This window comes from Macaca mulatta, chromosome 4 (genome assembly GCF_049350105.2).
Source record: "Macaca mulatta isolate MMU2019108-1 chromosome 4, T2T-MMU8v2.0, whole genome shotgun sequence".
Lineage (NCBI taxonomy): Eukaryota > Metazoa > Chordata > Mammalia > Primates > Cercopithecidae > Macaca > Macaca mulatta.
The window spans coordinates 102,572,684-102,600,408 of record NC_133409.1 but is presented as its reverse complement, the minus strand read 5'-3'; the positions used below and the strand labels follow the sequence as shown (position 1 = coordinate 102,600,408).

Here is a 27,725-nt window from a genome sequence, read left to right as displayed (position 1 = left end):
CTGAGGCAACTCCCTGTACCTTTGGACTTCTATTTTCTAGACTAATGGCTTATTTTTCTCTATTTTTCAAAATCTGATTTGGAATACATATTCTTTATGCCAATAACTTCAGTTGGTATGGAGATGAGATGTCTTTTCCCTTTATTCTCCCTTTTCAGAATCCCTTGCTGAAATCTTTTTGCCTTCTTTTGGCAAAGTGCATGTGGGCACCTCTTACCTCAGAAATCCCAAATTCTATGATGCGTCTTTTCTCTCTTTTTTTCAAGAGTCTCTAATTACCTCAAACATATTATGGATAGCTGAAACTTTATTTGTGACATTATTACTTTAATCTCCCCTATTCCTTTATATTATGATGATTCTTACTATATCGTAGAAGATATAACCACATTGAATTACCATCTTTTCAAAAGCACCTATGTTTGTAGTGGGTGTAGGGAGGAGAACGGGGGCAAAGGTTGCCAAGATTTTGGGCTATCATTCCACAGCCCAGGATAGGTATAAGTAAACTAATTCTAGATTACCAGTGATAAATATTTATCCTTCCTACATACAGGGACTAGAAAAACTCTTCCACAAGCCCCAGTTGGACTACCTACCCCCAATATACTGGCCTATTTTTGCTGGCATGTCATTAGTTTACCAGAGTTGAACCTGGCCCTTCTTTGGATCTGTAGACAGGGTTTTCTCAGCACATAGTCAGTAGCATTTCACTGCAATTGTTGTAAATCAGGTATGTGCACTTGCTAAGAGTCCAGAGCTGTGTTTCATCATCTCAGGACAGATTAAGCAAAGATAAATTTTGTGACAAAAGTATAGTAAGGCACATGGAGTGTTTTTAATTTAAGATAGTAGGCGGTGAACTCCATCAGTATTTAATTTTGTATGTTAAAAATCAATGTTCATAATTTTCTAAGACTCATGCATATAATCTTTGGCCTCTGTTCTTTTTAATGTCTACGTGCATTGATCATACTCTATATGAAATGAAAAAGAGGGAGAAAATAATCAAGCCAGAAACTTTTTACCAGCTTACGTAGTCTCTTTGGAGTTAGACTTTTTTATTAAACCACAGTGTATTATGTATGTAGTTATTAAACTACATAGTCTGTAGTTTCAAGCCCTCAACCTGTAGATTATACTTTCAGGAATGAAATAACTATATTGTCAAAACTACCTTTATAACATACAATATACCTTTGTTGACCATCTCTTTCTACAAGAGCTAACCATTTAACTATAAATCAGAAAAATACAGTGGAGCAAAATTATTTAAAACAAAACAAAATAAAATAAAATAAAAATAAAAACAAAATTCAAGCCAGTGTACGGCTTCATTCTGGGTTAGATGAAATCTATCCTTCATAAGGTCTCTTAATATCCTACTTTTTATTTTGATGTTTTGTCTTAGCATTAATTTGGTTTATTAGTGAGAGTGAAAATAATTATTTAAGACAAAGATTAAACCTGGTTTGTTTTGTGGCTTCTTAGCCTCCCTGAAAATGCTCTAAATCATCACTGCAAAATGCAAATACTTAGCAACGTTCCCTTTTCATCCTCTTTTCACTGTCTTTATTCCTACTTTAATTTTTATTTTGGAAGGTTTTCTAAAACTAAGTATTAATTTTACATTAAAATGTATTAATATTAGTTGACACAATTACTATATAAATTATTTCCCACTATAAAAACTAAGGTATCTTATATTTAGTACTATATACTAAAGTATAAAGATATTTGAGTATGATCCATAACCAAGTAATTGACTTCAATTAACCTTAGTGATATGGATGAATTATTTACAATATTGGTATTCTATAGCATTAACTCTTTCCACTGCACATATGGATATGGGGTAAATGATGGAAAATGCTATGGCTGTGATGCTGAAACTTGAAAGAGAAAATACACTGGAATAATAATTATCTAGTGTGATGATGATATAACTTCAAAGATGAGCTGATTTCACAGTTCATATTTTAGTTTTTGAGGTGCTGTTTTTACAAAGTGGAGTTTCACCAAGAAAATTTTTTATTTAAAACTTTATGGTATTTTTACATTTTATAAACAATTACAAGTTAATAAAATTAATAAAATGATTATTATTGGTTCTCAGGAGATGTAAAAACACTAAGAATGAAGGACAAAAAACACAAAAGAATCATGTAAATTTGAAAACAGGATTACACTAATTTACTGGTTATTCTAAGACAGTTCTGCAACAAAAGTCAATATAAGGATTTTGACTGTTTAAAAGCATGAAAGAAAAAGTGATTGAAACTTAATATGTGTCTTTTATATTAAATAGTGTACAAGCTGTTAAATATATAACAACCTTTTAAAATGTAACTTTATCTTGGCAAGCAGAATATATGAACTTCTTTATTTTGGCAAGTAAAAGACATGAAGTAAGAGAGACTGACTAGGTCTAGCCAACAACTTCACAGTTATTTCAAGTATTATATCCATGGACTCTGGAATCTCAGCTCAGTAAATGTGTGTTCAAATTATTCGAGATGCTAAAATATATATATTTTTACACAGATTTCAGGTAAAAATGTCATCAGGGACAATAAAATAAAACCACATAGACTTCCACTTTTTGGACTCTTGAATATTTTATATCCCTAAGGAGAACAATTTGTGCAGCTTTCTCCACAGCTCCTACTATTCCTACTATTCACATGATGATGACCCCCAGATCCCTATCTCCAACCCAGACCCTTCTCCTCTGTATCAGTCCCTTATCTCCAACTGCCAATGGGACATCTCTGTGTGAGGTCTCCACAGGCACCTTAAACTTACTATGTGTGAAACTGATCCTGTTACTTCACTTAAATTGGTCTGTTCTTCATTCCTTACTAGACCCCCAACAAGTCCACCTAGACTCCTTCCTCCACTCTACCCTACTCCTCTTTCCATATTTCATCAGTTACTCAGTATGTCACTTCTATTTCCTAAATACCTACTGAATTAAGTTTCTTTCACTCACCTCCATGGTCACGCCCCAATTAATTTCTATCTGGATTACTGCAACAGCTTTGTAACTAGTTCTTTTTCTCAGTTTCCCCTCATTGCAATCCATCCTCCACAATGCCATCAGAGTCAAGGAGAGGCAAACCCCCCTGCACAGGTTTCTTCAATTGCTCATCTTCGGGGTTCGGAAAGTCCTTCATCTCTTGTCATCTGCTTCCTTTCTAATCTAATCTGTAAATGTCCCTTATACCAAAATATTTTATTTTGTACAAGCTGGTTCTCCTGTCTGTAAAGCCACTTCTTAACTCATTTATTAACAAAATATTTGTTGTCAGGTATGTACTACACATTGTATAGAACTTTGAAGATACAAAGAGACGAAAGACACCATATTTAGCTTCTATCAAGATCTTTCAGTGAACTTGTATTCATACTTCCTTTGTTTCAGTTTTGTATATAGGAAATTCAAGATATCTATGGAGACCATAACTCTTAGATAAACTCCTAACTCTTCCTTTCCAACTTAGCTTAAAAGACACCTTGTCTTGATATCTTCCTCAGTATTCCCATCTTCTTCCTTAGTGCGGTTGGGAGCATCATCTCCTGTGCACCATGAACATATTTTTTTACAACACTTTCATATGGTTCTAGTTCTGTAACTCATGAATTGAGTTTTTCTCACTAGACTATGAGCTTCCTGAGATCAAGGGCTTTATTGAATCCCCAGAGTCTAGAACAACACCCAATCCATAGGTGATTTTATTCAGTAAACGTTCTTATTTCATGCCCACAATCTGTCACATGATGACAGTGTACAAATTTTTATAGTTATGCTGATGCTTCAAAGCAATAGCAATTTTTCAGCCAAGAAATCCATACTGAAGGTCTCCGTCTTTATATATACATATTTGCTACAAAAAGTTATGCATATGTTTTTTCTTCATTTAAAGAAAAATATATCTATGTATACTGAATTTTAAAAAGAAGTATTTTTCTACCTTTAAAGGAAAAGATTACTAAGAATTCAAAATATATAAAGACATTAGAAATAATGTTTTAAGGTAATACAAATTTGATATATTTCCTTCTATGACTTTTATATACAACTATATTTTAAATAAAAAGTAATATATACTATGGTATTTGTTTTTTTCACCTAACATTATATTATGAATCCTTTACCATGTCATTTATTGCTCTTTGAAAACAATTTTAAGTCTATACAATATATTAATGCGGCTATTCCACAATTCATTTGACAATCATCCTTTATTTAGGTAAGTATAACATATCACTATTATAATTAATGTGTGATAAACTTTATCATTATTGTAAATAATGCTGCAATAACATCCTCATACATAAAACACTGTATATATCTCTATCTCCATGGGATAGATTCTCTGAATGGAAATTAGTGGCTCAAAAATATAAACTTTTAAAGGCTCTGAATACACATAAAACAGCTTTCCAGAAAGTCTGTATGTACACATTCACATTTATTTCTATACTAAATTCCAGAAGACACTGCTTATCATTAGTTATTCCTAGTCATTCGTCTTCACATAGGAAGGGGATTTATATATACTTTTTTCTAGCAGTTTAAAGAATGATTGATATGCACAGGTGGCACAAGTATTAGTAATGGCTTATAACTATATAGCAATATGGCCACAAACCTAATTTTATTTAGTTCTCACAATAATACTATGAAGTAGGTACTATTATCTCTATTAAAGATGGAGAAACTCAAGCTCAGGTAAGATAATATTCAAACAAGCTATTTATCAAAGTTTTCTCTCAGGAATCCCCATTCAAACCCTTAAGAATTTCATTGAGAGAAAGTAGCAGGTAAAGAGTAGCTGTTTCATTTTTTCCTCATTTCTTTCTAGCTAATGTACAATTTGATCACCAACTCTCAATAAAAAGTGATATATCTAGGTGTTTCATCTGTATCATTTTCCAATTGCTAAATTTAAAACTACACTGGCCATGTGCAGTGGTTCATGCCAGTAAACCCCAGCACTTTGGGAGGCTGAGGCAGGAGGATCACTTGGGCTCAGGAGTTTGAGACCAGCTTAGGAAACATAGTGAGAGTTTGTCTCTACAATTTTTTTTTTAATTTTTTTTTTAAATAGCCGGATACGGCATCCTGTGGTCCCAACTGCTCAGAAGGCTGAGGTGGGGGTAGAGATCACTTGAGCCCACGAGGTCAAGGCTACAGTGACAATGATGGCATCACTGCACTCCAGCCTGAGTGATAGAGTGAGACCCTATCTCAAAAGAGAGAGAGAGAGAGAGAGAAAGAAAGAGAAACTAATTCAAATGGACTGTCAATTCAAAGGGGTGTAAGGAGCTGACTCACACTGCAGATGGAATCTGTTCCTAAGCCATAGTTTTCTTCTTTATTCAGGAAAGTATCAGTATTACTGTATGACACGATCATTTGTATTTAATGGTTATTCTTTAACACAGTGTAAAGGGAGGTTGTATAAACAGAGTAGTCTTTGAGATGGTCATCCAGAATGGCATATTGATTTTTATTCTGGTTAAAAATGAAAAATTCTTACCTTAACTATTAATCCTTTTGAATCAACCAGCCATATCTTTTTGATGGCTTTCTCTTTTGGTAAACCTTCTTTTTCCATGGCCATCACAATCAGGTGTGCAATCCCTAGGGCAGCCTCAGTGATGAAAAGAAAAAATTTTAAAGTTGTTCTACATGATATCTTATTAAGGGTTACATTTCACCCCATTTTGTCTTTGTTGGTGGGAACAAAATATTTTTGTCACATTTAGGTTAAGCCAAATAGCAATTATTTACCCTTTTTACTACAACAGAACCACTATTATGTGGCTTGCTATTTGGCCACAGATAAACTGGTGATATCCTTGATTGTCAGTGTATTTAATCCTGTTAATACAACCAAGATTTGCTCCAAGAAAAAATACTGAATTTAAAATAATGAACTGGTCAACCTTGCTCATTGAACTGTATTGTTTATTGTTAGGTTCAAGCTCCTCTAATTGAATTTGAAGAAAGAAGCCTGGTCATTTGGATGGGAACTTGACCAATTAGGCAACAGAATGAAACTAACAAAAAAAAAAAAAAAAAAAAAAAAAAAGTGTTTCCAAGCATCTACTTACTCTTCTAATTTGGATACCAAAAGTGCTGTGAAATTTACTGAAAGATTAAAGGAATCAACTTCCTTGGTATTTGGTAAATTTTATAATTATCTGTGAAATTTCCAATATCTTTTCAGGGACAAACAAGTGCTGGTTTTGAATCATCCAACCATGAATTCTTCTGCCTAGTTGAGTATCAAGAACTGGTCTATGCCATTCATCAAACCCTTTGAAAATTCAAAGACGTTTACTAAAGTTAAATACAGCATGTAATAATCCACAAAATAGAGAACTCAAATGTTAATGAGCTGTCAGTTAGTCTTGATTTTTATTTCAATGTGAAAGTGAATTTGTGATTTCATTCTGAATACTTTCACATATTTGTATCTTGGCATTTGAGTTCTAACTTCACATATTTTGTTTTATCTAAAAACAAGCAAAATGAAAACCAACACAACATAAACAAATATCTACCAGTGTAATATACTGTTTTGTTCATAATCATATTCAATTTGAAAATTTAAAGTTTCTTGAAATACATACATATATATATATATATATATACACACACACACAGCCACAAAATATTTCTCTATTACTTACATTCTATAATTCTAAAGAGATTTTGGCAGTTTTCCCTTAAGAAACTCAAACTCAACTAATATTTTAATTTCTATTTTGGTGGTGTATTATTATTATTATAGGAGTCTAGTTTTCTTCTTTCAGATTATTAAATTAAGCAAATAATAACAAAGCATAATTTGGTCTTGCTGCAGTCTCTTTTCGACAATTTAAAATATTTTGGGATTTTTGCATGTGAACAGTAATAATGTACTATAAATCCCTAATTCAAAATATTTTTGCTTAAAAACACATATGTAGTTACATATGTACACACTGAATTGTGAGTCAAATTTTAAAAATTTGTATTTGTAACACTGGAGTATTCTAAAAGCCAGTATCAGATAAACCAGCTTAAATACTTAAAGGCTTGTATATATACACATACACTGGAAACGTTTCCTGTATGGCACCTTAGATATGCATAACAAATACCTATGGCAACATTTGATAATACTACAAATTTAAAACTGTGAAAAATATCTCAATACTTCTGTACTAAATTATCCTATGAATGATTAATATGTCTCAATACTTAATTTGGGAATCTTCCATAAAGCCTACAGTCATAATATACTAAAAGTTTGAAAGAATACCTCAAATCTTGAGTTAATGAGCAATTAACACTAATTATATGTTAGTTTAGGAGAACATAAGTATTATACAAGGCAAATACCTCTCCAGCTCCTTGGAATAGTATTGTTTGATCAGACAGTTTGTTCTTGGTTATTCGAAGAGCTGCAAGGAGACCTGCAACTGCAACAGATGCTGTTCCTGAAACAAGTTATAAATATCCTTGAGTAATCCTCAAACAGATTCTGCCAATTTCCAAGCTTTTATTCACATCTTGAAATAATCATAAAACAGGTTAACTGGTACAGAAGAGAAACCTGTGTTTGTCTTATCCCATGCTTGCATATGAGGTAAAATTCTCAGGCTACTGACATCAATATTTTAAGATAGCAGCTTACTACTATTCTTGAAAACTTCCCTAAAAGGAGATTCTGTGACTTATCTTAGTGACATAATCAATGAAAGGATGGGATCTGGATTCTTCAGATTCCAGTTCAACAACCCACTGACTAGCTGAAAGAATTTAGAGAAATTATTGTATACATCCAATAGATAGTTTCCTCATATGTAAAGTAGTTTTACTTTATGATATAAAAGAGTAATACGTGCTATTAGATTCTGCCATGTAATTACTCTTGAGGTTTTGAAATCTATTTATCCCCTTCACACACAGAAGGCACAGAGTAAATTATTGCTGATGATGGTATTGGTGCTCATATTTTTGATACATTTGGAATTTAATGTTAATAGCAATTAAAATCTAATTATATTGCATTATTTAATAGACTTTTTACCTATGGCAATCACTGTGGATCCCAAAGGTGCTAGACAAAACCAATGCAACATTTCTTTAAGATAAAAATTGTATTTTCCTCATCATGTCTCATAGGCATAAAAACTTCACCAGTTCCAATTATATTACTTTACCATATAAGCATTCACAGATCACAGAGCAGTTCTCTTGCTTTGAGTGTAATTACACAGATCAACTTCTTTATGGCTTATGCCTGAAATAAAGCAGCAGCTTCTTGCGGCACTTTCCAGCTGTATCTATACTTTACTCCTCTAAGTTAATGTTCTACTTACAATGTTTCCTACATCACTCAGCTGGGTAGTAAAGCCTAGCTAAACATTAAATACCCTTATTTAACATTATGGTTAAAACAAAGATTAGACTAGGTTTGATGAGTGAACACAATGATGAAGCATTAAGGATGTCAAGTATCAAAGATATTCAACATTTCACTATCAGTAAATTTGTTCTATTCAATCTTTCTTTCTTGCATAATTAGGTAGTCATAAATAAGAACACAATAAATAATAATTGTTAAAGGCCTGTTTATCCCATATGTGTCTTTTATTTAGGATCACAATGTGTACTACAAAAATAAAATGCATGCAATTTAGAGTCACTACTGCAATAATTATGAACTGTGCTACGTCATATATTATGAAAAAGTCACTCTTCTATACATTATTTAAAGTGAAAATCTATGCAAAAATATGGCTAGTGTATGTAGAGAATATATCATGACATGATTAGAATGATATTTTCCCCATGCAAGATATATTCACTAGAGTAATAAAACAGATGAAAGAGAATTTAAATTAGAAAGAGAGGTATAGATATCCACTTACTAAATAAGAAGTTACGCAGAAATAGTAGCTCAAGCTATCTCTGTCTTGGGTTCTTTTGAAGTAAACTGGCCAGAAGTTTGGATCTGAGGAACTCTAAGCTGTCTTCCAACTGTGAGAGTCTATGATTTTAAGGGTTTCTATAAGATTTAACCAGTTGAAGCATCATCAGCAGTCACTGTATTTGTATTATTATTTTTATTTACATAGAATTGGACATTTACAGTCAGACACAAAATAATCTAAAATATCCTAACTATTTGGTGCCTTATTTTCATATGGTTATGCTAGATCACTCAAAACTCAAAATGTGTTAAGTTCACACATTATATTTAAAGATATATTTCAATTTTTTTTTTTTTTTTTTTTTTGAGACAGGGTCTTGCTCTGTCGTCCAGACTGGAGTGCAGTGACACCATCTCTGCTCACTGCAAGCTCCACCTCCCGAGTTCACGCCATTCTCCTGCCTCAGCCTCCCAAGTAGCTGGGACTACAGGTGCCCGCCACCACGCCCAGCTAATTTTTTGTATTTTTAGTAGAGTCGGGGTTTCACCATGTTAGCCAGGATGGTCTCGATCTCCTGACCTCGTGATCTGCCTGCCTCGGCCTCCCAAGTGCTGGGATTATAGGCGTGAGCCACCGCACCCAGCCTAAAGATGTATTTCATATTTCCTGAGAAAATAATGTAAACACTAATCTTCCATTTATAGAATTAATAAAATCAGAAAGATATTTTTAGCACTATCAAAAATTTAACTTGAACATGATTCTTGTACATGGCCTGGTACTACTTTGATTTAAATTTCATTGCAGAGAAGGGAATACATGTAGAAAACTGAAATTTAATAAAACTGTAAATTTTTACAATAAATTATTCCATAATAACTTTTACTTTAGGATTTAAAACTAAGCTTTTTATAAATCAGACAGAATGTGTGCTTAGGTTTATCTTCGTACTATCAATTTTATTTATTTTTATTTTGAGCCGGCGTCTCTCGCTCTGTCGCCCATGCTGTAGTGCAGTGGCACGATCTTGGCTCACTGCAGCCTCTGCCTCCTAGATTCAAGCGATTCTTCTGCCTCAGCTGCCCTAGTAGCTAGGATTACAGGTGACCACCACCATGCCTAGCTAACTTTTGTATTTTTAGTAGAGACAGCATTTTGCCATGTTGGCCAGGCTGGTCTCACACCCCTGACCTCAGGTGATCTGCCCACCTCAGCCTCCCAAAGTGCTGGGATTACAGGCATGAGCCACCGAGCCCCACCTGTACTATCAGTTTTAAAGAGGACTTAACCCTGTTAGCAAGATACTAAACAGATCGAATCTTTCTTAACATTTTAGAAACTTATAACTTTAACATAAACATAAACATAACAACATATGGTTGTTAAATAAAAGTCTCACCTTTTATCAAAGAATAGCCTCTACTAATGCAATAATTTGTGAAATCCAGTTAAAATTACATATATAAGGCCGGGTGCGGTGGCTCACGCCTGTAATCCCAGCACTTTGGGAGGCTGAGACGGGTGGATCATGAGGGCAGGAGATCGAGACCATCCTGGCTAACACGATGAAACCCCATCTCTACTAAAAATACAAAAAAAAAAAATTAGCCAGGCGTGGTGGCGGGCGCCTGTAGTCCCAGTTACATGGGAGGCTGAGGCAGAAGAATGGCGTGAACCCGGGAGGCGGAGCTTGCAGTGAGCCCAGACTGCGCCACTGCACTCCAGCCTGGGAGACAGAGCCAGACTCCGTGTTAAAAAAAAAAAAAAAAAAAAAAAAAAAAAAAAATTACATATCTATTTAGTAAGGAAAATCAATATGTAATCAAATAATTATAATCTTCGTGTGCTACTAAATAGATTGGGTAAAATACAAGAACTAGAAGTAGTGGGGGGGGGGTGAATTTAGGCAAAGGTCAAGGCATTGAGAGTGCATACTCCCTGAACACAGTATTGAAAGATTAATGTAAGAGTTTCAGAACCTCAGACGGGAGGACACAATGAGTAGGAAAAGCATATGCAAAGACATGGAGGCAGGGATGACTCCCTGTGAAAAATGGAAGATTGAACACACAATTAGTATTCTTTTCCCCAAAAAACTCTACTAAAACAATAGAAAACTGCTTTTTTGAAAAGAAAAAAAATTAAAAAGACTAAGAGAAAAGGGTAGCAACAATATTTTAGAAGCTGACAGGCTTCTAAATGAGCAAATGGCAAACTGACTTAGCAGACTTGAGAAAGCTGAATTGTTGGCCAGCAGTGGGGAATAAGTGACCAGACTGATACAGCAAAACTCTCAAAAACCCAGGTATAGGCAGCACCAAATGCCTCTGGAAGTGGTTTAAAGGAGAGGGTGAAAATAGGAAGCTGGTCAAAAATCTGCTAAGAAGGCTGGGGAGCAGAGGTTTATGCCCTGTAACCTCAGGACTTAGGGAGGCCAAGGCAGGAGGATTGCTTGAATCCAGGAGTTTGAGATCAGCTTGGGCAACATAGAGAGACCCATCTCTACCCCCAAAAAACCTTTTTAAAAAATTAGCTGGGTGTGACGGTCCATGCCTGAATTCCTAGCTACCTGGGAGGCTGAGGCAGTAGGATCACTTGAACCCAGGAGTTTGAGGCTGCAGTGAGCTATGACTGCACTGCTGCACTCCAGCCTGGGCAACAGGAAAAGATACTGTCTCAAAATTAAAAAATAATAATAAAATATATATATATATATCATACATATATATTTAACTGATATATATATCAGTTAAAACCCAGATCTGCTTCCCTCTCCTTCTAGAAGATAGCCAATTTCCCCACACTCTGGAATTTTGAAAGAAAGCTTGAGGCTCATTTTCTGGAAAGGGTCGCTGGAATATAAGACACCAGGCATAATTGAGGACAAGGATGCCATATTGGAAATAAGATTAATTGAAAGTTTGCATACTCAATACAGAGACCCTCCAGTCTTCTACTTAACTCAAAGAACACTGGCAGAAAGGTAGTATCAGGAGAGAGATTGGAAAAATCTTTTCTGTGGAATCTCAGCAGCGTAAGAGAAAGAATCCAAAGAGACTGAAAAGGAAGATTACCTAAGGAAATGGCCCAACCAAGTCACCTTACAGTAAAGATTCAGAATACAAGCTCCATCTGTATAACCAGCCTTCCAAAACATAAAAGGAGAGAGAACATAAAACACATGTGAAACTGTGAGTAGTGCAGTGCTGCTGAAGCAAACACAAATTATTAGAATGCAAAGTCATATGAGGCTAGAGAAGTTTTGGGGTCAGATTATGTAGGGCCTTCTACTATATACTAATAGTACCTATAGGTATATATGGCTATATATAATTATATTATAGGTAGCAGATGGTTCAGCGAATAGTGGTGGGTGATGGGTTTGAGAGATTTGAGGCTGGGGGTATGTAAACGATTTAGGAGGTTCAATTTTGAGCTTTTGCACAAAGCTTGTGCTTCCTGTTATGTGTTACTCTGGTGGCAATATCAAGAAATAGTTACATATAATCTGCACCACAGATAAATATTTAGTATTTTAAAACGTAGTTGCATTGAGGTCATGAGGAATGATAACATTATTCAGAGTGAGTGACTAAAGGACAGAACCTAAATGAACATGGACATTTAAGGAATAGAGGGCAGAAAAATGTGATATGGGGAAGATGACAGAAAAAAAATGGTCAAAGAGGTAAGAGAAAGTAAGAGAGCATATAGTTACCTGAAAACAGAGAGAAGTAGTAACAAAGAACAAAGGTCAATCAAGAAAGGAAATGAAAAATTGCTATTGGATCTTGCAATCACATCACTTGTGACCTATCAGAGAGCTGTTTTTAGTGTCATGCATGTTAGGGCTGAGGATGTATGGCAGTATTCTGAGGAAGAAATAAAAGGTGAAGAACAGGGAGAGCAGGTGTGGAGTACTCCTTGGAGAAGCTTAGATAAGAAAAGGAAGAATGGGGTGAGGATGGAGATGAGGTGGGAGGGAAACAAAGTTGAAGGAAATATCTTATTTTTAAGTTTTTAAGGGAAGAAGGACACAGGTTGCGGGAGGGAAGAAATTAGAATTGAGGCAATAATTTTAAGACTTAAAGCAATTTAAATATGGTCTATGGTCATAGACTAAGGGGAAGAAGGCAATAGAGAGAAAGAGGTTGAAGTTACAGAAAATCAGTTTCTCACTTGCTGTTTAATAAATTTTTAAAAACTTAGTAGTAAGGCTAAACTCCAAAAATATGTTTACTGGCCATGGCATTCTTTTGTGATTTTGATCTTTTCAATTATCAAAGCATTCAGTATAAGATTTCACTATATTTACAACAATGTAGCCTAATATATTAAATGTATTTTTTAAAAATACTAACAGTCAAACTAGTTTATTATGACAAAAATTTCTATGTGCAATATTTAGAGTGTCATGTTACAGAGTAGCCATTCCAGAGGCTATTATGAAAAGAAAAATTTCTTTTTTAACTTACTTTAAATGACTAGAGCTTGAAACCTTATTTTTTTCAGTCTGAATTTGCTGAATTCTGATTGTCTTCAGATTATATAATTACATGGCCAATTTCTTAATAGATTCAATTTGTGCATTTTTTCCAGTTTAAAATAATTTATAATGAGAATGCATTCATATCTAAAATACATTTTGAACCAAAATCTATATTATTAAAGTTATTTTAGATAAGTAACTTAGTAGAATTCTAAGTATATGTAATTTTCATCAAATACTTTTCATAAATCATATCTTTAAATAATACATCTGTTAAAAAAAAAAAAAGAAAAGAGTCCACCCAAGGGTCCAGTGTAAACACACTTATTTACATGGTAAGGCTGTAATGGTTAGATAATTATTTTTGTTGGCACTGGAATGCAATTTCTGTGCCTGCAGAGAGGAAAGTATTACATCTGTGGGCATAATGGTAAGAATATAAGGTTAAAAAGGTAAAAAAGAATCATACGGAGAAAATGTGTCATAAAGGCACAATTTTATATGACGCTCACAAAATGGTTTGGTCACTTCTAGTCAGAACCCCAATAACTTGCCAAAGGTTTTCTCTAGTCACAGATTAGACATATTTTTCTCAAACTTATCTTTTTGTTTCCTAAGGCAGTAATAGTTTAAAATCCATATATGGAAATAAATAGACTCTATATGTGCAGATTATATTTTAGGCCAAATTAGTCATGGTGAAAAACTACTTATTTAACGCCTCTACTGTGGTGAACTGCTTGGGGGGAATATTCTGCTATGGATCCTCAGGGCTCCTTCATGCACGGCTCTTGACATAGGCTTGGCTCCTGCTTCTGATATCCTGTGCTCCAGACTTTAATTCTGATGTACCCCAGAGCCTGACCTCTAAATTCCTGGCCTTGATGGATAGAAATCCTGACCCTAATTGCTTGTTTTGTTTGATAATTTGAATTTAGCATTCGTTTTCTTAAACTGAACTCTGTTTCCTATTAACTCTGCATGATGATTTGAAATTATTTAATACTGGTCTTTAACTTTGTATGGACATTTACATGAGACCCACAAAATCAGAAGATATACAATATTAAAGGAATTCTATAGTTTTGTTCAACAGTTTACTGGCGGCTGTTTTAGAGAACACTGCAAAATGAATTGACAAGTGACTTAAAAACACTGGTCTACAAAGCATGTATTTGTAGTACCAAAGGCACTTTATCATTACTATACATGGTATCTTCAAGTTAGTATGCAATACTGATACGGTTTGGCTCTGTGTCCCCACCCAAATCTCATCTTGAGTTGTAATCTCCACATATTGAGGGAGGGACCTGTAGTCCCCATGTGTTGAAGGAGGGAGGTGATTGGATCATGGGTGCGGTTTCACCCATGCTGTTCTTGTGATAGTGAGTTCTCAGGAGACCTAATGGTTTTATAAGTGGTTGGAAGTTCTTCCTTCTCTCATGTTGCCTTGTGAAGAAGGTGCTTGCTTCCCCTTTGCCTTCTACCATGATTGTAAGTTTCCTGAGGCCTCCCCAGCCATAAGAAAGTGTGAGTCAATTAAACCTCTTTCCTTTATATAAATTACCCAGTCTCAGGTAAATTCTCTGTAGCAGTGTGAAAATAGACTAATGCAAATAACATTAAAATCAGGCTGTCTTTCTATAGCTCACAATTCTTAACACCTGGAAATTTCCAGATTATTCCATTTCTGAAATCCTATAAATATCCACTTTTTATAAATACTCAAAAAGAAATTTAATAAAAAATAATAAAATACAGTTTATATAACTTAAGCAGGTTTTGTCATGAAAGTTGGCACTGAAGGAACAATGTTATTAACATCACAAAGAATTTGGGGAAAAGAAAGATTTGACCAATTACTTTCATGTATCTCAAAAGAAATAAAGACTCAGGATTTTTAAAGTCATTAAATGTATATAGCTGCAATACTAAATATTTAAGCACAGTGAATTTAAAAAATTATTTTATGTATATATTTTTTCTTTTTTCTTTTTCTTTTTTTTTTTGAGATGGAGTCTCACTCTATTGCCCAGGCTACACTGCAAAGCATGATCTTGGCTCACTGAAACCTCTGCCTCCCGGGTTTAAGTGATTCTTCTGCCTCAGCCTCCCTAGTAGCTGGGACTACAGGTATGCGCCACCATGCCCTGCGAATTTTTGTATTTTTAGTAGAGACGAGGCTTCACCATATTGGCCAGGCTGGTCTCGAACTCCTGACTTCGTGATCCGCCCACCTTGGCCTCCCAAAGTGCTGGGATTACAGGTGTGAGCCACTGTGCCTGGCCTAAAAATTATTATTTATAAAGTACCTTTCAGTTTATAGGATATTTCTACAAATAATTATTTTGTCTGCAATGTAAACTCCATGAGAGAAACATTATCATCCCCATTTTACATTTAAATTTTCTTTGATCATCTCATTTCCAGTAGCATTCACCTTTATTCCACTTTGGCCGACTTCCTTCTAAATTTCATCTTGGTGCTTGCCATCACTCAGAACCAACCTTGAAAGTACTACATTAGAATACTTTACTCGTGATCTACAGTCTCCTATCTTCCCAGGTCTCTTATTCAATCATCCTTATTATACCCATGCTTCAACCCTACTGGAATGTCAAGGCCTTTCCCCCATCTAACAGTCTTTTTATCTTCACTTCCTTCTCTATCCAGCTTAGTGTCATGGTCATCACTTTAACCTTAGCTCTTATCCCATTGTCCTTTCTTTGCACAAATACAATAAAATATCTAACATAGATGAATCCAGCTGTTCACTGTGGCCTTGCCTCTTCCTGAACTGTTGAACTCAAGCTGCTCAGCCAGCATCATGATACATTTACGATATTAATTTCAACTAAATCTGCAGTGTCCGCTGACTGAATCCTTTTATGTTTCATAATCCGTTGGCTCTCTAGTTCTCTACAATAGTTCTTTCAGATCTGTTTTTTTTTTAAATTTTCCTCAAACTTCCAATCCTGTTATTTCAAAGAAAAATTGGAGACTATTACATATATTTTTTGTTTTCCTCAAACTTCTGATCTATTGTTTCAAAGAAAAAAATAGAAGCTGTTATGTAACTTTCTGCCATAGGTAAGAAATTAAACTCAGAGAAGTTATGTAGATTGGTCAAAGTCCATAGCTAGTAAAGGGCGAAGCAAATCAGTATGACTCTATAGTCCATGCTCTTAACATCTACATGTAAGAGTGTTTCCTACTTTATCCATTTCAGTTTCTGCCCTGCCATTCTTCTAGTTCTTCGAGGCAAAAGCCTAGGCTCCATCCTTGGATCCTTCTTCACCTTCACTATCAACAACTAATTATCTGTCTACTTCTAACTTCATTAGCACTTTCTTAGAGCAAGATGCCATCATCATGGATTTCAGCAATAGCCTTCAAATTCAGTCCTGTTCTCCAATTCAGTCCTGTTCTCTAGACTGAAGACAGTGTAATCTTTCCAAATGCAAACCTACCCGAGCCAACCTACCAACTCCTTAGTTCAACTCTCCCAACTCCTTCATGTTTAATTCTTTAGATCATTTCAGGACATGAGAAGGGATGTGTGGCTAGAATGGCTGAAGAGAGAAACAGGGGTCAGACCACGCATTTTGACCACATTCAGGATTTTCATCTTCATCCTAAGTACAATGAAAACCCATCATCCTAAGTACAATGAAAATCCATCAAATTATTTTGAGGAAGAAATAATAAGATCAGATTTCTATAGCAAAAAGAAAACTATCTCTGTTCACCACAAAAACCTCAGCACTTAGATCTACATCTGACAAACTGTAGAGATATTATGCAGAAAACATATAAGAAAGGGAAGCAAGAGTAAATGTGTATAGATTACTTAGATGATAGTAATTTACACTAGGGTGATGAGGAGAACTCTACGAAAAACACAGATTTTGATGACAGGAAATGAGAAAGGTTTAGTGACAGACTGTATTTGGCGGGAAAGCTGAAGAGGGAGCTATCAGCAATTCACTGAAAATGAGAACACTGGATGAAGGTCAGGTTTGGTGAGGAAATAAGAGTTTGATTTGGGAGCAGGTTAAGTATGAGATAACTGAGATATCCAACAGGAGTTTTGTTGTTATTGCTGCTGCTGCTGTTGTTGTTGTTTGAGACAGGGCCTCGCTCTGTCACACAGGCTGGAGTGCAGTGGCATGAGCATGGCTTACTGCAGCTTTGACCTCCTGGGCTCAAGGCACCCAATCCTTCCCACCTCAGCCTCCCGAGTAGCTGGGACTACAGGCACACACCATCATGCCAGGCTAATTTTTATATTTTCTTGCAGAGACAGAGTTTTGCCATGTTGCCCAGGATGGTCTCGAACTCCTATGCTCAAGCGATCTGCCTGACTTGGCCTCCCAAAGTGTTGGGATTGCAGGTGCCTAAGAGGAGATTTTAAATAAAGACATGGGTATATAGACCTGGAATACAAAGAAGTCTGAACTGGCAATATAAATTTGCTAACTGAATGTGTGGACTTGGAGTATATACCTAAGAACATAGAGCAGAACACAAAGAAAAGGACCTGGCACTGAGCAGGTCATTTAAAAATGAAGTGTTTTGTCATTTAATAGCTAGACAGGAAAGGAAAAAGGAAAGGCAAATAGCCAAAGAGGTAAGAAGAAATCAGCAGAATGCCGTGACATGGAAGCCAACAAAAAAGAGTATTTCAAGAAACAACGTGAGTCAACAATGTGGAATGTGGAATGCTGCTGAAAATTCAAGTAAGATAAACACTGAAAAACAGTCATTGGAATTAGTGAAATGGAAGCCATTTCCAATCTTATTTCAATTTGCAAAAACTCTTTATGGTATTTCTCCTCAGCACATCTACCTGTGCTTTCCCCCTACCTTCCAATCCCTAAGATTCTCATAATAAGACGTGTATTGGGGGTGGGCTCTGCATGGATCTGGAGAGGATTAAAAAACTAGAACTTAAAGAGGAAAAAATTTGGCAGCTTAGACAAAAGCAGGTAGCCAAGCATCTACAATCAAAGACAAATAGTAAAATGCAGCTCCTGCTGGGGTAAAGCATAAAAATTATGCCTAAGATAGTCTGAAGAGAGAAGTATATTCACTTTTATTTTTAAACAATGAATAATATGGTCTCATACATTTCCTTCTTTGTTTAGCCATAATCACCAGGGATTTTGTCAGATTTCTTGGAGCTTATTTTCTAGCTAATGGATAATATGGTATATTATAGAGTCAGAGAGTACTTTTCTCAAATATATGCAACTAGATGAGAAATAGTACATGACATCAGCAAGCATACTTCCTGGAATTTGAAAGGTACTCAGCATATATTGATTGAATTTGAATCATTATTAAAATTATGAACTAATTTCTGACATGTTATTGATCCATATGCAGTGAAAATGTTGTTACCTTGAATATCATCATTGAATGTGCAATACTGGTTTCGATACTTGTTCAGGAGACGAAACGCATTCACATTGGCAAAGTCTTCAAACTGAATAAGGCAATTCATGCCGTACCTACGGGACACAAACATTCATATTAGAAGAGGCTAATAAAATGTTATTTAAAAATAAACTTTTAAAATTAGCCCATAGAAATAGGAAAACATATTTCCTTTTAAAGGTTCTGTCTTGCTGTTTAAGTATAAATATGTAATATAATATCTGTTCAACAAATATTTACTACATGCTTACTACAGAAAAGGCATTGTGTTGGCACCGTGAAATAACACAAAATGACCAAAATATGTTCCCTTTCCTTAAGGAATTTAACTTTTAGTAGAAACAAAAATTTTTGAAGTAAATAAAAAGTAATATAAAAGAGGTATAAACAAGGAATGATAGGTGTTCCGAGGACAGATATCACTTCTGGCTGTGATCAAAGACAAAGCAACCAATGAACTGAGTTTTAATGAATAGTTATAATTTCAAAAGTAGAGATGTAGGGTTTTATAAGCTGAGGAAAAACAGAAGCAAAATAACTGAGGTGAAAGATAAAAAAGAAAAAGTGTTTAAAAAAATAGTTTAAAAGCCCTGTTTGGCTATAACGTGGTAGTAAATGTAAGGGTGTAGTGAAAGATACAGTCAGATCTTCATTGTGGCCCTTCCATTTCTCCCATCTAGCTTCATCTCTGTATGCAAAGACAGTTATCGAAACAGTGTATTGGCTGTCTCCTTAGACACCCTTGTCCCCTTGTTCTCCATCATTCCGAATCTCCTTTTCTATTAAGATAGCACATAAATCAATGCTATTGAATCTCAGCCAGGATCTCAATAATATCCTGAAATATTTGTTTTCATCTGTTACTGATCCACAACACAATCTCCAAAGCAGGTGCAATCACAAAATACCTCAGCCCGGGTAATTTATAAACAATAAAAATCTATTGTTCACAGCTCTGGAGGCTGAAAGTCCAAGATTAAGGTGTCAGCAGATTCCGTGTCTGGTGAGGGTCTTTTCCCCATGGATAGTGCCTTTTTGTTACATCTTTGCATGGGAGAAGGGGTAAACATGCTTTCTTCAGTCTCTTTTATAACGGCACTGATAAAACATTCATGAAGGATGGGGCCTCATGGCTTAATCACTTCTCAAAAGGCCCCATCTCTTAATACTTTCACAATGGCAACTACATTTCAACATACACAACTTAACATGTAATAGTAATGATTAGACCACAGCAGCAGCTTTCACAAACCTTCTTTTATTCTCCTGTTCTCCCAAGTCTCTTACCAGTCACTACGTCACTAAGATCAATGCTAGAGAGAATAATATTAACCTTCTCAGTTTCCCCCTACATTAAAATATTTTGTACTTTTATTTCTATTTTCTTCCTCAACTTGTGAGAAGGATTTTTGCTTCCTTGTTTTGAATCTCCCTATGGACCTTACTGAATCAACTGCACCTCTCTATACTAACAACTCCAATTTCTCGTTTACCACTGGTCCTTTCCTGTCCCCAAGCATTTTCAGGACTACCTGATTTTAAAACCACCTCCCTTGACTATGACAAAATCAAAGCTATAGTTACTTAACTTCTTCCCCCGATGTCAAACGTCTCATAACAGAGAATGTTAAACCTTGCACTCATTTCTCAGTTCTTGTCAACATTCTAATTCAAGGACAGTCTCAAACCACTACCCCCTGATATCACAAGGCAGATGAGTTTTCTCTCTTTTCCTTCTGATACAATAAAAAAAAAAAAACTCTGTAAGTCTGTTATTTCCCTTCAATTTTGTTAATTTATATATAATTATATATTTATCCTGGGTAGACTATCTTTCTAAATTACTATAAAAGTCATAGGTGAAAGCTGGTATTAACTTTTTATTTATTTCTTTTTATTACTAGTGTAGCCTAGCATCTTTATCTGTCTATTCGTCATTTGTAATTCTTTCTGTAAGATTATATGTTCATTTGTTCATTTTTCTATTGTTTTTTTTTTCATTTTTATTACTTTATTATGCCCATAAAAGTCTAGAGTCACCAGCTTCTTTTATCCATCTTTGGTGCTGGTATAAAAACACATTTCTTATTTTAGGTTATGTCTTTAAGCAGCATCACTTTCTTTGATTTTCCTTTTCTAATTAAACTGCTATCTTTGAAATTTTTAATTATTATGGATACATAATAGTTGTACATATCTGTTGGGTACATACGACGTTTTGATACATGCATCAATATGTAATGATAAAATCAGGTGTATTTCAAAATAGCTGGAAGAGAAGATTCAGAATGTTCCCAACATAAAGAAATGATAAATGTTTGAAGGAGATCCTAAATCCCCTCATTTTTCTATTGCTATAGTTGTTTTCTTTGTTATTTCATAAGAATAGTACCTTCTGTTACATATGTTGCAAATAGTTTTTCTAATGTAGTACACTGTACCATTAATTATTTAGACAGTGTTCCTAATTGTTTTCACAAATAAATTTTAAATTTTTATGTGGTTAGATCTTTCAATCCTTTTATTTATGGTTTCTCCTTCGATGAAATGCTTACAACAGTCTCCTCTACATATATTTATTTAACTATTAATGAAAAATTTCTTCTAATTATATTATAGATTTAGAAAATAGTTAACCTCTAAATCTGGTATACTTTTACTGTTAGGACATAGATTTTAAAAAAGCAAGCTATACCAAAATTTCTGTTTTCTATATAATCACCCAACTATGCCAGCACCATTTATTTAACAGTCCATCCTTCTCCTCATCACCTATATTTAGATACTATATTCTGATACATACTAGGGTCTGTTTCTGTGCTTTCTTATTTTATTCTACTACTGCTGATGACAACAAATACGTTTTCCTTTATAAGATATTACACATGCACACTTACTCTTCACAACCACTCTATGAAGTAAATACTATTATTATTCTCATCTAATAGATGAGGACACAGGCACACAGGTATACCACATCGGTACTGCTCAGTAATATAGTCTAACAATAATGATTATCTTACTAATCTATAAAGAAAAGAATACCTCCCTGCTTTAATTCCTACAGCTTTATAGTAATTTTAATATTTAGTACTGTTAACCATCTTTTATCCTTCTTTTTAAGTATTTACTTGGCTGTCATACTGGTTTACAAGCTGTCATACTGGTTTACAAGTATTTACTTGGCTAGCATACTGGTTTATTACAGAGCATAGGCTCTGGAGTCAGAGCTCCTGGGATCAATCTAGTCCTCCTTACATACTGTGCATTCTTAACTGTTCTGTGCCTCTGATTTCCTATCAGAAAAATGAGAATAGTAACAGCCTATTACCATAAGGTTGTTAGCAGGATTAAATGAAGTGATAAACGTTAAGTGCTCAATGCAATGACTGGCACATAAGTACTCTATAGCCATTTAAAAATCTACAGATTTTTAAAAATTATTTAATAGTAACAATAGAAGCCACAGGCAGGTAAATAACATACTCAAAGGGCTAAGAGAAAATAACTGTCATCCTAGACAAAGCTATTCTTCAACAGTTAGGTTTATGCAGCCAGCAAACATGTGAAAAAAAAGCTCATCATCACTGGTCATTAGAGAAATGTAAATCAAAACCACAATGAGATACCATCTCATGCCAGTTAGAATGGTGATCATTAAAAAGTCAGGAAACAACAAGACGCTGCAAAGGATGTGGAGAAATAGGAACGCTTTCACACTGTTAGTGGGAGTGTAAATTAGTTCAACCATTGTGGAAGACAGTGTGATGATTCCTCAAGGATTTAGAATCAGAAATCCCATTTGACCCAGCAATCCCACTACTGGGTATATAACCAAAGGATTATAAACCATTCTACTATAAAGACACATGCACATGTATGTTTATTCTAGGACTATTCATAATAGCAAAGACTTGGAACCAACCCAAATGCCCATCAATGATAGACTGGATAAAGAAAATGTGGCACATATATGCTCTGGAATACTATGCAGCCATAAAAAGGATGAGTTCATATCCTTTGCCAGGACATGGATGAAGCTGGAAACCATCATTCTCAGCAAACTATTACAAGAAGAGAAAACCAAACACAGCATGTTCTCATTCATAAGTAGGAGTTAACAATGAGAACACATGGACACAGGGAGGGGAACATCACATACCAGGACCTGTTTGGGGGTGGGGGGTTGGGGGGGATAACATTAGGAGAAACACCTAATGTAGACGATGGGTTTATGGGTGCAGCAAACCACCGTGGCACATGTATACCTATGTAACAAACCTGCACATTTGGCACATGCACCCCAGAATTTAAAGTATAATAATAAAAATAAATTAAAAATAAATAAAATTAAGACATCTTTAGATAAATAAAAATCAAAATACTTTTACTAAAGAAACTTCTAAAACGCATATTTCAGAAAGAACAAAAATAATACCAGTTTAAAAGGTCTATGTATAATAAAATGGTAAAATGTTGGGAAATACAAGCAATTTTTATCCATATAAAATAGTAATAAAAATAAGTCTACTTCTAGCATGACACAGTGAAGAGGTTGGCAAATTCATTCCCCAAACAGCAACAATATTGCAAGACAAAATATTTAAAACAACCATTTCAGTGCTCTGTAAATCACTAAAGACAAAAAGAAGCAACAATTTAAAAGTAAAATGGGATAGTGGGGTCAATTCTTGAAGGGAACATAAACTTTTTCTACTCCTTTTATGTATGATGCCATTCATCCTCCAAGGAAACACTTTAGCTAGCTGTATTACTAATTATAAAAATGTTACTAGAAACTGGTAAAACCATTTCTATGGTTACAAATTACATTTTTATAACCTAGCAGAGAAGCAAACTTCGTCATAGCAACTACGTACCCCAAACACAAATATCAGTCAATAATCATGAGGTGCTTGTAATGGCTCCTCCTGCTTCTCTGGTTTCCAAGCAGGCCTTTAGAAAGTAAAGACTGTGAGCCTTTGGAGAGTGCTGTATGGTTTGCTCCTAATGTATCACATACCGATGGTCTAGAAACATTGGATGAGCTGTCATTATGTTCAGAAGGAGCAGAACCCTGTGGTCTCAGTATGTGAGGAGGAATCAGAGCCTTCTCAATTCTATTCCCGGATCTACTACTTACTTGGTTCTGCGGTTTTGCGCTTGTTACAATTTCTCTGTGGTTACAATGAAATCCTACAATATGGTTTGCCTTCAATGTTTAGGACACAATGTGGTCAGGCTATAAATTTATAATGTTTCTTAAGTGAAATCTGGGAATAGGCATAGGTAGTAAAATGGTGTACGGGATACCTTATCATTTACAAAAGTTTATTTTAGAAGTATCCCTTAGAAACTATATATCAGTTTTAGTTTCATGACTTTTCTCTACCTGGTAGTTAACTCTGATTTGACTCCTAAAGATTTAGAGACAGGCATTCTGAATTCATTTTGTGATACAAACATCTTGCATCATATAATAAAAGAAAGCCACGTAAGGGATAGTTAGTTCCAATTTGAACCCACTTTGTCACTATAAAATTATAAGCAGTGGAACACTGAAAAGTTAGCCAATTCAATTCTACATAACTATGAAAAGAACCTACTATTTTATGATCAAAATACCACATAAAATACTAGGTGCAAATAGTTTTAAAAGTTAACAGAAATAGCACCCATAAAATTAACATGTAGAAACTGCAGAGATTTTGCTCTTGTGGCATTGTTAAATCTGACAAATACCTTATTACAGTGACTAATCACTGTATCTAGCACTGTGTGTCAGGCACTAGGCTTCATACTTTACATGGATTATCTCAATTCTGTCAGCAACCCAGTGAAGAAGGCAGCGTTATTATCCATTTAACAGATAAAGAAATGAACTCAGTAAGATTAAAAGCCATGGATGAGTTCATACTGCTAATAGGTGGTAAGGTCTGGACTGAACCACAGGGCCCGCTGCTATATATACTGAGCACCAACAGAGTTATCAAGTCAATGAAATGAATAGCATATTTACATCTGAAAAGATTGCACTGATAAAATAAGGGTGTTATAATTTTATCACAAAACTATTAATAGCAAAACAGCATTTGTATGCATTCAACATACCAGGTCCTTTTATTATGGGAAATATATGAACAGATATTGGTGAGAACATGAATCTTTCTTTGATTATAAATGATCAAGAATTTGCTGTAACCAGGTTAACCAAGTATGCTTTAATTTTTCCTGAGATATAGTAAAATGTTTTATAGGATTTACTACATATGGAACATTCAAGATCTAGTGCACTTTAGCTCTGATGAGTACCTTAGGGATAGCTTATTCCAAATTACTCATTTTTGATAATGTATTGAAGCTTGAGAGTGCTCAATGAATTAAGCAGCAAATAAGAAACATGGATCTTGCCCTGGAAATGCTCACTGGGAAACAGTCTCATTGAGAAGACAAAAGGATGCAAATAAATAACTTAAAGGAGGTTCAGATTAAAAACAAAAGCAGTGGCACACTGATCACTAAAGCACTGAGGGAAAACAACATGAATTAGGTGAGGCTTAAGATGGGGCCTTGGTAGAACTCAAATAAGGAAAAGAGTGGAGTAAAGAATCAATCATAGAATAGAGGTCTCAAAATCTGTACTGGGGAGATGACAAACATTAGCTTGAAGGACTATAGAAGATCAGTATTGGTTGCTGAATTTCAAATTATGAATGGTCTTGAATGCTAGAATAAGTAATCTGAAGTTGACACAAGTTATCTCTGGCCAAGAACCATTGGAATTCAATTCTTCCTTGCAGGTAACAATAAAGAAGATGGATGTGTTAACTTCTTTCATAGCAATATGGCTTTTGTTCCTACTACTTTACTTCTGTATTATTTTGTAACATTTAGACAGTCCTTTCATTTTTCTTACCCTTCCTTTTATTATATTTTACTGTTACTTCTTATTCTTTGTGACAGCAGAAATGATAAAGATTCAGCCATAATCATTCATTCTTTTCCCCCATATAGTCATCCCCTCAAGTTTCTAGTATTCTTAAGGATATGACAATCATGTTTTACACAAATGACTTCTAAATTTATATCTCTGGTGCTGACCTTTCAAAGAAATAACTCTGTTTCCAAAATGATACCAAGGACTTGACGAAACGTTACACTATGAATCTTTTTTCTTTTAGAATGACAGATAAATAATTAAAACGGTATTTCCAACCATTTTTATTTAGCATTTTTTTTCTGTAAAAGTATCTATAGTATCAAAAATCACACAACATTTATAGCAAGGACAAAAAAAAAAGAATCACAAGCAAAATGGAATCATTGTGTTTAGGTGTTTTCTGCTTTTCAAAAAAAAATAGCAAACCTAAGAGATTCTGAGTTCCTTAAATTCAACAAACTTCGAAGCTCCGTTTATAACTAAAGTTGCTATTTAGTATATTTTACTGAAAAGAATTTTTAAAATCCTCCTTGTCTCCAAAATTTGTGAAACCTTTTCCCTTGTGACTTTATTATTTTGTTGTTGTTGTTTTTAAACTTTTATTTTAGGTTCAGGGGTACATGTGCAAGGTAGTTTTATAGGTAAATTCATGTCATGGGGGTTTGTTGTACAGATTATTTTATCACCCAGAAGCTAAGCCTAGTACACAATAGTTACTGTTTCTGCTCCTCTTCCTCCTCTGATCCTCCAGCCTCTGGGGTGGAGATGAGAACACATGGACACTAGGCCCCAGTGTCTGTTGTGCCCCTCTTTGTGTTCAAGTGCTCTCATCATTTTAGCTCCCACCTATAAGCGAGAACATATAGTACTTGGTTTTCTGTTCCTGCATTAGTTTGCTAGGGATAATGGCCTCCAGCTCCATCCATGTTCCTGCAAAGGATGTGATCTCATTCTATTTTATGGTTGCATAGCATTCCATGGTGTATAAGTACCACATTTTCTTTATCCAGTGTATCATTGATGGGCATTTAGGTTGATTCCATGTCTTTGCTATTGTGAATAGCGCTCCAATAAGCCAAAAAATGTGTGCATGTATCTTTGTGGTAAAATGATTTATGTTCTTTGGGGTATATACCCACTAATGGGATTGCTGGGTCAAATGGTACTTCTGCTTTTATTTCTTTGAGGAATCTCCATAGTGCTTCCACAATGGCTGAACTAATTTATACTCCCACCAGCTGTGTATAAGCATTTCCTTTGCTTCACACCATTGCCAGGATCTGTTATTCTTTGACTTTTTAATAATAGCCATTCTGACTGGTGTGACATGGTAACTCGTTATGGTTTGGATTTGCATTTCTCTAATGATCAGTGATATTGAGCTTTTTTTCATATGCTTATTGGCCGTATGTATGTTCTTTTGAAAAGCATCTCTTCATGTCCTTTGCCTACTTTTTAATGGGGTTGTTTTTTTCTTGTAGATTTGTTTAAGTTCCTCAAGATTCTGGATATTAGACCTTTGTGAAATGCATAGTTTGCAAATATTGTCTCCCATTCTGTAGGTTCTTTGTTTACTCTGTTGAGATATATATATTTTTTTGCTGTGAAAAAGCTCTTTAGTTTAATTAAATCCCATTTGTACATTTTGCTTTTGTTGTGATTGCTTTTGGCATCTTTGTCATGAACTCTTTGCCTGTTCCCATGTTCAGAGAGCCATTTCTCAGGAAAGCAAGGTGGTAAAGGGAACATCCAGCGAGGAAGTGAGGAGGTAAAGGAGCCTGTTGTTAAAGTGTGGGTTTCCAGGTAAACAGTACAAAGATCTGAGAAGAAGAGTGTTGGGAGTCTGGTTTAGGGAAGATAAAGCACAAAACATGAAGTATGAAGAAGCACAGGCTTGGTGTGGTGGCTCACACCTGTAAT

The 27,725-nt window shown here is 34.9% G+C and overlaps 1 protein-coding gene across 1 annotated transcript in view; it reads right to left on the bottom strand.

Annotated features, from left to right (window-relative positions):
• ME1 (malic enzyme 1) overlaps nt 1-27,725 on the bottom strand; it is a 228,096-nt gene that overhangs the window by 21,238 nt on the left and 179,133 nt on the right. The window contains exons 7-9 of the mRNA XM_015136858.3: nt 18,830-18,939; nt 7,400-7,497; nt 5,547-5,660 (exon numbers count right to left, since the gene is read on the bottom strand). Of these exons, the coding sequence (XP_014992344.1) occupies nt 5,547-5,660; nt 7,400-7,497; nt 18,830-18,939 (322 nt within the window). The remainder of the gene's footprint in view (nt 1-5,546; nt 5,661-7,399; nt 7,498-18,829; nt 18,940-27,725) is intronic.